The sequence below is a fragment of the Larus michahellis genome, chromosome 3 (genome assembly GCF_964199755.1).
Source record: "Larus michahellis chromosome 3, bLarMic1.1, whole genome shotgun sequence".
In the NCBI taxonomy this organism is placed as follows: Eukaryota; Metazoa; Chordata; class Aves; order Charadriiformes; family Laridae; genus Larus; species Larus michahellis.
In genome coordinates, this window is record NC_133898.1 from 83357529 (window position 1) to 83370090 (window position 12562).

Consider the following 12562-nt stretch of genomic DNA (forward strand, 5'->3'; position numbering starts at 1 on the left):
TTATATAGCTTATAAGTTGAAGCTTTATTGCCTTAAGAAACTGTCACCGAGTTTAATGCTGTTAAAGTCCCATTAGATCAAACCTCAATTAGGCTGTATGTGGTCATTTTGTATATATTTTGCAATGCAAAGCTTTTAGCTTTAATTTTACTGGTTAGGAACATTACCCAGCACTCACTCCACAGTGTAGGTATGTATTATTCAGTTTCCGAAAGCATTAGAGTTATCGACAGAACCATCTTATACCCTCTCTGTGTTGAAAGAATCTTTCATTTTTGCTGTCTTTCTAAGCTGCATCAATTATTAAAATGTTCATGAAACTGGAATTGTTCCGAGGTATTTTTGCACACATGTTTTTCTGAAGAGATGGTATCAAATGGATTTTATGGCATCAACTGATTTGTTTTATTTGTGTGCTAGGTGGCATCTTGGCCAACAAACAAAATTGCTTTGATGATTTTCAGTGTGCTGCCAAATACCTCATCAAGGAAGGCTACACATCCCCGAAGAAGTTGACTATTAATGGAGGCTCAAATGGGGGCCTCTTAGTTGGTAAGAACTGCTCATATATTTCCTGGGTTTAGCAAAGTAACCAGCCAAAAATTTATGAGATCCTCTTTTCAAAAGTTGCCAGAATGTCAATGCATTAATATATACCAGGTGTTAAATATATACAATTGTACTTCATTTGCTGTTTACATAGGATGTCTTTCTTAAGGCTAACCATTACAAAATAATTACTGAATAACCAGAAATCTGTTATGTAGCATCAAGAAACTTTGTGTCATCTGTAGTGTAAGCCAGAACCCCATGTCCTGCAATCCTTCATCAGAGTTTCTCATTCACTCTTTCTCTAGTCATGCATTCTTGTTCTTAAACGGCAAATGAAAACGTGACAGTTCTGCGTTTAAAGCCTTTGTACAGGGACACGTAACAATTTGACTGTACTTTCATTGTGTAGTTAAAACATGACCACAAATAAAATCATGAACATCTCTGGTGAGAAATGCAAAGTTACAAGTACAACTACTTGAAAAAGTCATGAGCTTTTGAGGGACTGGGTAAATGTAGCACTTTGTCGCAAATGCATCTTGTTCACGTATAGTTCACTGCTGTGTTCTTAAATTCAAGGAAATTAGTAGCCTCCTCTTAAACAGAAAAGCTTGTCACAAAAATGTCTCATAGTCTAAGCAGTATTTAAAGAGCTACAAAATTTATTTCTTATTAATTCCCTGCATCCGAATGTGGTAGAAGAAGAAGGGAGGTGATTTTGTTCGGTTTTGAAAGGAGAAGGAAACACAACTGAATAATATTGGGATTGGTTTGGATTTTTTTAAACATCGTGAAAGGCATGTGACAGTATGACAGAGTTGAACTACTCATATGAGAAGAAAAAAAAAGCATTTCAGGTTCATAAACCACTGATGTATAGAACATGAGCAGATTTACTAGGCCCACTCTTTGTTTGCTTTTCTTTTTATACTTCTCCCCATTTGCTGCTGACTACTGGCTCTATTGATTTTATTTTTTCAGTGAACTAGCATCCAATATAAGAAACAGGATTTGAAGTTATATAGATCTTTGGTCCAAGTCATCTTGGCTATTCCTGCATTCTTATTTTTGAGAAGTGGTTGTTTTAAAGATAAATAACAAGTACACGTAAAGTTACATTTTTGCTTTCTGCTTATATGCTTCTCAGTTACAGGTGGCAGGAGGTGTTTGTGCATTGTAGATAGAGCACCAGTAGAAGTGGATGAATATGGTAAAAGATTAAAGGGTTTGCACAGCATTGGGACTGCAAGCATTTCACAAGTCAATTTATGTGAGCATAAATATATATTTGGAAATGCAGTTAAACTTTCAACCTGTTACATAGCTTCTGAAAATACTATTTTACAGTTACATGGACTTCAGTTTCAGTCAAGATGAGATTCATCCTACCCAGGTTTAGTCATCAAAAAGCCTGTATTTTTGGCTGAACAAGTCAACTGGGCTCCTTGTTTAGGTAAGGGGAAGTGAGTGACATCTGCAGAGTGTACGTCATTCCGGTAGGAGACAGCTGTTAGGAATCTAGACCTCCCTGCTCTGAAAAATCTGTTGTTAGAAACCATCCCTTGCACTTGCAGATGGATTACAATCCAGCTGGATTTCCACGCTCTTGGTGAGCCAGATAGGGATTTTCCTTGGCTGGGTAGCTTTAGGTGGATTTAGGAAATTCTTGTAAGTGCTTTTTCATCAAAGCAGAACTAAATTTTGCAATAGCTTTGCATGCAACACGAGAGAGCGTAACTCATACTTCAGGTGCAAGGACCCGCTGCCAGATTTTCTTAGTTGTCATTTATTGAAGAAAAAACTGACAAGGAAGAGCATTGTCGCTCTTCCAAAATACTGTTTCCTTTTAGTCGGACTAACAGGAGGTGTCTCTGAGGAGCGCAGAGCCCTGAGCTCTTGCCTCATTCAGCTGCAAAACAAGATTTCCTTGTCCCGCAGCGTGATTCCCAAGCTGAGCAGAGCCCCACAGCTGTGAGCCGAAAACCTCTTTCATGCAAACACAGTGTTTGACCTCTCATGTTTGCTTAGACAAACAGTTCTGAGGTTTTGAGATCTTACTTTTGCACTGAATTTTAAAGTTCAAGTATGTGTAGAGGAGTAAAATTCACGAATAAATTGGTGTTCCAGGTTACAGCTTATTAGTGTATATAATTAAGTATTATGGCTAATTGAAGGGATGTAGTGGGAATGGATGAGTGTCTACGTAAGTGATTTCTTACTGAAGTAACTATTTAGGGAACTAGGAGCAGCAATTTTTTATAAAATCCTGAGCAAGACACAGTGCTTCAAGAGACACTCTGCAATAAAGAGTAATAAAATTAAATGTTATGATAGTTGGTTTGGCTTTTTTTCCTACTAGAATGTAATTTATGCTCATAAAAGGAAATAACACGAAGGGGAGGGATCTGATCAAAAACTTGAACTTAAAAGAATAAAGAGCTTTTACATAGCAGCTGTTTAAGGCATTATATATACCTTATGAAAATGGCTCAGAAAGGACCCAGGAAGAGTTAGCACAGTTACGTATCAGAGATGACCAGAAGTAAAATAGCATCCTTCAGAGAATAGAAATTGCATTCAAATGAAGAAAATAGGATGTAGCATAAACTCTGACGGACCACAGGAGACTGATGAGTAAATTGCTTCCAGGATAAAGATTAGCAATGAAAGCTTTCTATGCACATCAGAAGCGGGAACCTGGCCAGAGGGTCTATGGGTCTTACGGGTTAGTGAGGTGTAAAAGGAGCACTAAAGAAAGATAATGGCAGAGCAGAACTAAATGGTCTATTTGTATTGATGTTCTCTCCTGAGGAGCATGGGGAGTTCCCCGCAGCAGAGTCTGTCTTTATGGGGAATACTCTGAGGAGCTGACTCAAGCTGAAGCATCAGCAGAAGAGGTTTTGGAATAAATCAAATCAAATGAAAAGTAGTGTGTTGCCAGGACCAGATGGTGCACACACGAGATCCTGAGTGAACTCCGATATGAAATTGCAGGCTACTAAGCCTGAATATCTGAGGAACAGAAGGGGGCAAGTGTAATGCCAATTTTTAAATGGTTCATGGTGATCCACAAGCTGCAGACGAGTAAATCTGACTTCTCCAACGGGCAAACCAATTGCAACCAATAAATAGTAGCTGACATATAAAGAAGAATTTTGCAGGCTGAGGTTACATCTTGCAACTCTATTGGAGCTATTTAAATGAGTCAGGGAGCTTTTGAGAAGGTCCCTCACATAAGGCTATGCAAGAAAGTTCTTGCTGAGCTGGAAGCAAGGTCGTGTCATAGCAATATCCTGGTTAGCAGGAGGCAAAGAGTGCGAATAAACAATCCTTTTTCACAGTGGACAAAAATGAGGAGATAAAAGAATTTGGGAAACAGTATACCTAGGATGGATGCACAGTGATTAGCTCTGAATTAAGAAAGGGATTCTGGTATTCATTGTGGTAGTTACATGAAAATCTCAGTGCTCTTATTTCTTAAAATTCAAAAAAGTAGTGGAATTTGTAAAATCACCAGGCAACAGATTTAAATCAAGCAACAGAAATTGCAATTGAAGAACTTATTGGTACAGGATATGGTGAACACTAGATGAATAAACATTAAGAAAGGAAATAGCTGTATTTACAGAGGATATGTGTTTTGATGGCTGGAGATAACTCCCAACTCAGGGAAAACTAAACTAATTCAAAAGCTGATACTAGGAAGTATCTCCCAGTATTTGCTAAACGCCTTTTCTGTGAGCATCTGCCAGTTGCTTAGTCTTGTAAATTGAACACTGAGCTAGATGGGTCTGCTGTGGTTATTTTTAAAATATTTGAGGCAAGCTTTATTCTTAAAGAAATTATCCCTTCTAGTAGTAGGAAGATGGACATCATAAAAAAAAGAAAATACATCAGTAATTTGTTTTCTTAAATTATGCTATTCCGCTGATTTTGTAGTAGTCTGCTTTTATCAAAACTCTTTTCATATGGGTTTACATAGTAATTATGGAAGAAAACTTTCATCAGTAAATGGAGAGGTTTTGCTCCTGGATGTCCTTTTGTTTGTTGATACTAATATTAAAAGTTTAGACAGTGAATGGTTTAGGAAACTTCAATTCATTAGTCCAAAAGCTGTCATATTTTAAAAGTGCATTCCTCCTTTAAACCCATTTTGCTAATTTGGAAGGCAGTTTTCAAAAAATAGTATGTTTGGTGCCTGAAGAACGGGGAAATAGTTTTTAAGCTCTTTTGAAAATACTGTCTTTGGGACTTATAATTTTTAGCCATTCGTGCATTTGCTTTCAGTTTTGCTTAAAATATATTTGACTTCATATTGACTGGCAGTCTTCTCCCAGTGCAGTTGGGTTTATATCAGATATTTTATACTCAAGCTTTTCGGCTTCAGACATTATATCGTAATCTATGTTTCTTCTCACTTTGTTTTAACTTAAGTGTTTTACGTTTTGTTTTTTTTTTAAAAAAAGAAACTTGGAGTTTATGAAAGACAGCTTTTTGGGAGTTGGTTTTTCATGAACTTGGCAGTGGACCTTTCACTGCTGAGCTTAATTCTTTAAGATACAAATACTAATAGACTTGTTTTCTTGTTGAAGCTGCCTGTGCTAATCAGCGCCCCGACCTCTTTGGTTGTGCCATTGCCCAAGTGGGAGTGATGGACATGCTCAAGTTCCACAAGTACACCATTGGCCATGCTTGGACCACTGACTACGGTTGCTCCGACTGTAAAGAGCAGTTTGAATGGCTGTGCAAGTAAGTGCCTTTCAGTACTTCTCTGATTGTTAAAATGCATGGTCTGCTCAACAGTTCCAGGTTGTCATGATCAACAGCTATTCTAAGAATTATTTCATCCTTTCCCACACTGGATTTGGGGGGTTCAGCGGTTCCTTACAAGTCAGCTTTGCATGAAAGACTGTCTTCAAAGCCCTCTTGAGTCAACTGGTCATACTGTCAAGGACCTTGTTCTGCTAGCAGCTTTAACAGCTCATCAAGGTTTTCTTTCTGCATGATGTCTCCTTTAGGCTGTTACAACAGAATATTCTCAAGTGAACCACTACATAAATTATATTTTTTATGATGGGGAAGAGACAATCACCATTGTGAATTATATTATACAATGTGGATGAGATTTATTTGTTGAATACCAGTAGACCATAACAGGATATTAATTAATTTCTTAACTCCTTGCTGAGAGGTAGGGAAAGATTATTTAAAAAAAAAAAAAAAAGAAAAAGAGATGAGAGAGGCAGCTGTGTGAGAATAGAAATGATCTGCACATTGGATATGGCTAATAATGAGTGTGATAGAATAAGTGCCATTGTTTTACAATATTTTTTTGTAACCTCATCTTCTGTTACTGCATTTGTATTCCTTTAATAATGAAGATTCACATTCCAGGAGAATGCTTGAGACACACTAAACAATTTGTCTGGTCTGAAATTTGAGTGTTTAGCTATTAAAAAGTAAATGTGCTTAGAAGTACACTGAGATCTAACTTATCTATAGCAGTTATTAAAAACCAAAGAATCAATGTCAAGTTCAACTACTAGATGATCAGTTGGGCCCATTGTAATTAGGTTGTTTCAAAACCTCCAGTTTTCTAATTTAAGCTTTCAGTGGCAAACACATTTTTGTAAATATAGTGCACAATACAATTAACAAATTTCATAATTCATCTTTTGTCAATAGATAACTCAGGTCTTAGATAAAACATTAACTGTTATAAAAATGATCCAAATAATCTTCATGATTTTGGACACTGAAACTTGCCTGCACATCTGTGAATTCAGGTATTCTGAAGAGGTGAAGTAGAAGCAAAGTTTTAAATTCATTCTGTGATTAGGAGAAATGCATCTGTAGGAAGGAGTTAGTCAGTACCCACTTAAACACATGCTTACTCACAAAATCTCAATGCATAATCTTAGAGGTACCTTATATGGCAATACCTGAAATGTTTCTTTGCCTCCTTTTCAACAGCTGGCAATTGCTTCTCAAATGTGGGAAGATACGTAGGTAATGTTGCTTAGATGTTGCCTTTGCAGATACCCAAAAAATACATAAGACAAATAGAGTGCCATGTAGTGACTATCATTTGAATTCTTTTCAAAGCAAATCATAGTCTGCAAATTCACTTACATTGTTCCTTGGATGAAAATGAATAAGCCAGGAATCCTATAGGTTAGACATTCAAATATTGTCATGTGTTCTTAAAAATAATACAGATTTACTTAATGGGTACTCCTCCAAGTGGGAAATTCATTCAAAAACAAAGCAAAATTTCCTTCTGTATTTTCTGCCGTGAAACGGGGGTGGGAGGAAGGAATAGTATCCTACTCTTGATTTAAGGAATGTAACATTCTTCCTAGGTGTAGCTTTCTCTAAATGAAGTATGAAATGGTAGATGTAACTCTTTGTGACTTACATTTAATTTCTAATGCTAGGGAGTACTTTGTGTTGAGATATGTAGATGTACCTTTTATGTTATGTTACAGTAGCTAAAAGATGTAAATTCTCCTGCAAAGAAAACAAATTTTGAAAGTTATTCATTGCTCAAAAAATAGGAATCGAGGTCATCTATCAAAAGCAGGAAAACTTACAGTTCTCCTTTCAGTTTCCTGCATGGTGTTCCCTCAGGGTACATGTATGTTCAAAGATGGCCTAAATATTGGAGGGAGCAAATTTAATAACTGCACAGAACATGACATCAGAGACTGTTTCCGAATTTGCACAGGAAGAAACCATCCACGTGCAGACCTGGACTACATATGTATGCCAGGAAAAAGTCTCAATTTCCCTATTTCCTAGCAGGATGGATCCTGCAATGGACTTGACAGTTTCCCTGCTGCCCGTTTCTGATAATTCTGGGATTTCTGTGAGATGTATGCATATGCCTTTCTGAAATGAAAGAAATGTACATGCTTCACATTTGAGGGACAGACATCTGTGGCCATTACCACGTATCAGTTGCCAGTAGTGCAATTCTGATTTAGGCAACCTAGAACTCTAGTATTCTGTGTGCTATCAAATGCCACTGTGACAATTTCAGTACGAGAAGACTTTCTTGTTGGGTCTCGAGGAAGAAATATGTAAACGTTTGCATGCTCTTCTCAGGTACTCTCCGCTTCACAATATCAAACTACCAGAAGAAGATGGCATCCAGTATCCCTCTACGCTGCTTCTCACAGCGGACCATGACGATCGTGTGGTCCCTCTACATTCACTGAAGTTTATCGCTACTCTGCAATATGTTGTGGGCCGAAGCCGTAAACAAACCAATCCACTTCTCATCCACGTTGACACCAAGGCTGGGCACGGAGCAGGAAAGCCAACTGCTAAAGTTATAGAAGAAGTGTCAGATATGTTTGCTTTTATAGCACGATGCCTAAATCTTGATTGGATTGAATAGGCAAAATGCTTATTACTGTCTCCTTTAGAAAACAAGGGCTTTAACACCATTAAAAACCAACCAGACTACTACTTGGTGTAGTACTTACATTTAAGAACTGCAGTTTAATATTTTATTGATTCAACGTGCTATGGAGTTTTGATCTTTTGTGCTTCCCTCTTTTTGGTGTTTCTTTGAATTTCTTTTCTACTGCGTTCCAAAGTACATTTTGAAACGCTTGTTAAAATAAATAGCTGAGCTACTGTCAGTGCTGTTGTGAGCATTTAGGTTCCAGCGTTAGTGCTAGTTGAGCTTATTTCCTGTAAACGATTTTAATGTATTTTACACCTATAAACATATCCAGATCATCTGTAATTAGATGTAAGTACTGTCCACATACAAGAACTCTGAGCATACTTTATTTACACAGTAACTTATTTAAGAATGTAAATTGAAGGTGTTCAGTGATAACCATGAAATACTGATGAGACAGTAATCTGGATAATTAAATATATTAAAAATCTCATATTACATGCTGTTCATTAGTGTGTCACAGTCTATAATAATGATGTTGCCAAATTGTTCTTTCTTTACAAAGAGACTTCAAAATGTCACCAGTTTTCTCTTCTGTCATTTATTTCCACACAGAAGAGAAAATTGGAGGTCAGAAAACTTGAAGAATTCTTAGATTCTCATTGTAATCTCAGTCAAGATCTACAAATATGCTTCAAAAACCTGTCTGCTCTTAGCTCTTTAACTGTTTCTGGAGAGTAGACCAGACACTAGTTTGAAAAAAAAAAAAAAAAACCCAACACAAAAAACAACACAGAACCACAGCTTTGTCCAGATTGTTCAAGTTCTGTTTTTCCTGGTGCCTTTGACAGAATGTTCTCTATCAAGCCAAAATCTGAACGTAAGTATATAACCTAGATCTGGCTCAGTACAAGAGCTCGTAGTCAGGCTCCCTCATGATTTGACACAGACACGGTATTTGAACTGCCATTTCGTCTTTTTCCTATCTAGGCTGTAGAGCTATAAAGTAGATGTGAGTATTTGCCTACTAGCTCTCCAAACTCTGACGCACTGCAGCAATTAGGGTTTGATTTTGCAGAGCAAAGTATATTCTACCAATTATTATTAGTCTTGTCGCCCCTCCAGAAAACACTGCTGCTTCTCAATTTTGGATAAACTGATAAATTCTTGCAGAATCATGCTTGTCATTGTATTCATACTTAGACCCTAAGGCCTGTATTTTAACTCTAGACTCAGAAGTTTCATCTCTAAGCAAACTGTGTCTCAGCTCAGGAAGGGGAGGGAGTGGTATCTAAAAGAGGAGTAGGCTGCTGTAAACAGCAGCAAAATTAAAAATAAATTTGCACCAGATTCACTCTGTTTCCCTCATGCTATGGGGCTTCTGCTGATTCCCTCTGCAATACAGGAAGGATCATCCCTACCAGGCCCTTATGCGTAATTTGATTTTGGCGGGGGGGGGAATATTTCTGCTTTCCTATGAATTACCACACCTAAAACCTCTATGTGATCTGGGGTTTATTTGTGATCCAGGGGCATTACGGTTTTGCCAGATGCTTTACGGACTGATGCATTCTGACCACAGCATTGAATTAAACAATCAGAATAGGGAGTTGAGGGAGGGTTTGGGGGTATTTTTTCCCTCCCGGCTGTGAAAACAGAGTTCAGGTTCAGCACAGCCCCCCCTTTTCCCAGAGGTATGTGAACTGCTTTCCGTGATCATCTGGGAATTTTCACAGAATTATAGAATGGTTTGGGTTGGAAGGGACCTTAAAGATCATCTAGTTCCAGCTCAGGTTGCTCAAAGCCCCATCCAGCCTGGCCTTGAACACTTCCAGGGATGGGGCATCCACAGCTTCTCTGGGCAACCTGTTCCAGTGTCTCACCCCCCTCGCAGTAAAGAATTTCTCCCTGACATCTAATCTAAATCTCCCCTCTTTCAGTTTAAAACTATTACCCCTCATCCGATCGCTACACTCCCTGATAAAGAGTCCCTCCCCATCTCTCCTGTAGGCCCCCTTTAGGTACTGGAAGGCCACTATAAGGTCTCCCTGGAGCTTTCTCTTCTCCAGGCTGAACAACCCCAGCCTTTTTTCAGCCAACTCTCTCAGCCTGTCTTCATAGGAGAGGTGCTCCAGCCCTCCGATCATCTTTGTGGCCCTCCGCTGGACCCGTTCCAGCAGGGCCGTGTCCTTCTTTTCAACAGCTTCCCTGCGCAGCAGAAACAGGGCACTTAAAGCAGTGCCATCTCCATTTGTAACATCTCCCAGTTGCTGCATCTGGCCTGTTACTGAATATTACAGTATCAAGAGGGCAGAGCTTCACCTCTGAGAGGAGAGCTTTGGAGGATAAGGCGTGTGGAAAACAGGCCTCAGGTGTTCATGAAATAGAGCTGAATTGTGTTGGTGCACTGAATTGCAAAGGTTTGGGCACAGCCACCTCAGTCATCTCTTTAGGTCTTTGTCCCTAAAAATGCTCTTCCTTGTTCTCCAGCTGCTCAAACACAAAACCTCTGGCACAGGTTAAAAATCATTCATTTTCCTCCTGAAGCTTCTGCTGAAGCTGAGTTCCCTGAATGGTCAGTATCGGGGCAGATGACCCATAATGCGGGGAGTTTGGAAACAAGCATTCCCCTTTGAGTGGCAATCAATAGTATTGAAGGTGGGGCTGGCTTGCTGCAGACACCACTCACAAAATAAGCGTTCAAGAGTATCCCTCGTAGAACGCTGGTATCTCTGTTGGGAAGGCATTGTGTTTCTGTAATAGGGTCTTAGTATCGACATTTTAATTGATTTTAATCAGGTATGCCAAGTACAGGAGTCAGGTGCCAAAAAAGTGATGTTGCAGGGCTGTCCTGTTAGCTGACTTGCTCCTTTTGGTGCAGAAAGGGTCACGCCTCCAACTGGAATCCCTAATTAACTCCAAGCGAGTAATGCTCTTGTAATACAGTGGGATTTAAACCTTCAGGGTTTGGATTAAATAGACTTGGAGCCAAACCATTCCTACTGAATAATGAAAACTGGTTTTAAGGTTAACTTCTTTTCTCTACAGGGCAAATGCAGTTTCATGGAGAGGCGTTTTATTTTGTGCCTTTTATTTCCAATGCATGAAGCAAAATTCACTAGGTGGGCAAGGTAGCCTCCTCATAACTATCTGCTTTTTCAAAATCGTGTTTCTTAGAAAAGTAAATATCAATATTTTGTGCCAAGATCAAAGCCAGAAAAATCTTTAAAGTCCTGTAAGAGTCTTATGCTACATGAACCCAAATCTGTTTTTAAGTGGAAATAAATTAACTTTTTACATACTGCTCCTTCTGAAGCTCTTCACAGCTAATGTAAAGATATCTTCGTTGTCTTTGCTCCCATGAGAATACATTTGCATCAGTGTTGATTTATGTGAAAAAGGTCAGAAGTATTTTTAAAAGCTGAGAGCCTTCATATTCTTCACAGAAAGAGATACTTGAATTCCCTTGCCTCCGAGTTAATTTACCTTTTAGTAGCTGCAAAAGTAAAAAAAAATAAAAAAATACTGATTTTACTGATGTTAGATGGGTGCTGCACCCTCCCCAGTGATACAACCACCAAGGTCTGAGGGTGGAAGAAAGGCAGCTGGTCTGGGGATATGTAAGAATAAAGGCCGCTCGAGGCAGAGTTTGGAGGCACCTGTTCCTGGCACCCAGGACTTCTCCTGTTTCACCAGGATTTGCTTGACCTGACTCTACTTTGCCATCTGTCTGTAGGAAGGCAGAAACTTGAGCAGCAGTGCTTTGACTTTGATAGGGCATGCAACAGCTCTCAGACGTCAGTGTTGTCAGGTCATTTATTTATTTTTAGCCTGAGGTAGCCCCTCAGTGTTGCCTAAAGATCTGCTTATAGACTCTTCCTGACTGCCTCTCCTGTGAAAGGGTTTTCCGAGCTGAGCAGGATTTAGGGGGGAGGGCCGAGGGAGGGACTTGGAAGCCAAGCTAATAAACAACCACCCAAATTTCTGCCAAGCTCTTCTACTTTGCAAATCTTTAGTAGACAGCTTTTGTGCAATTGCCTCTCTGTGCAGACCTCTCAGGATTTGGATAGGCCATGCTGTTTGAAGAGCCAGGTTTGGCAACTTTGTTCATTTCTCCGTATGTTCTTTTAATTACTTCTGCCTTACTATTACTGCATGCCAGGAAAAGAAAAAGCATCCCTCTGGCTTTTTTTTCTCCTTGCCCTGGCAGGGAGGGGAGGTGGAGTAGCATTCCAATTCTCAGGTGTGTCCTCAAGATAACATTATTCCTGAATAGCCATTTCTGAATAGGCTCATGTCTTGTGTTTATTCATGGCAGAGAAATCACAGTGATGGACTCCCTCAGTGGAAGCTGGACTAGCTGCTGGCATCTGCAGAAATGAACTGAAAATCTGGACTAGGAGAAGGACTCTGATTTGGCTATTTCTCCTAATTTTCAATAGGAAAATTAACTGAAAATTCAACATAAAAAACCAAAGCTGAGCAATAACATGTCAGTGAGAATCTGTTCTGTAGGTGTCCCTCTGCCTTGCTAGCAGGAGTAACAGGCAAGGAACAAACGTGGTGCTCGTGCCCTTACCCATAGCGGGGTAAGTT

The 12562-nt window shown here is 39.2% G+C and overlaps 1 protein-coding gene across 1 annotated transcript in view; it reads left to right on the forward strand.

The window, feature by feature from the left end:
- Positions 1-8464, forward strand: part of PREP (prolyl endopeptidase) — a 102723-nt gene extending 94259 nt beyond the window's left edge. The window contains exons 13-15 of the mRNA XM_074581030.1: positions 421-552; positions 5145-5301; positions 7660-8464. Coding sequence (XP_074437131.1) covers positions 421-552; positions 5145-5301; positions 7660-7954 — 584 coding nt within the window. The 3' untranslated portion in view covers positions 7955-8464. The remainder of the gene's footprint in view (positions 1-420; positions 553-5144; positions 5302-7659) is intronic.
- The last annotated feature ends 4098 nt before the right edge of the window (positions 8465-12562 follow it).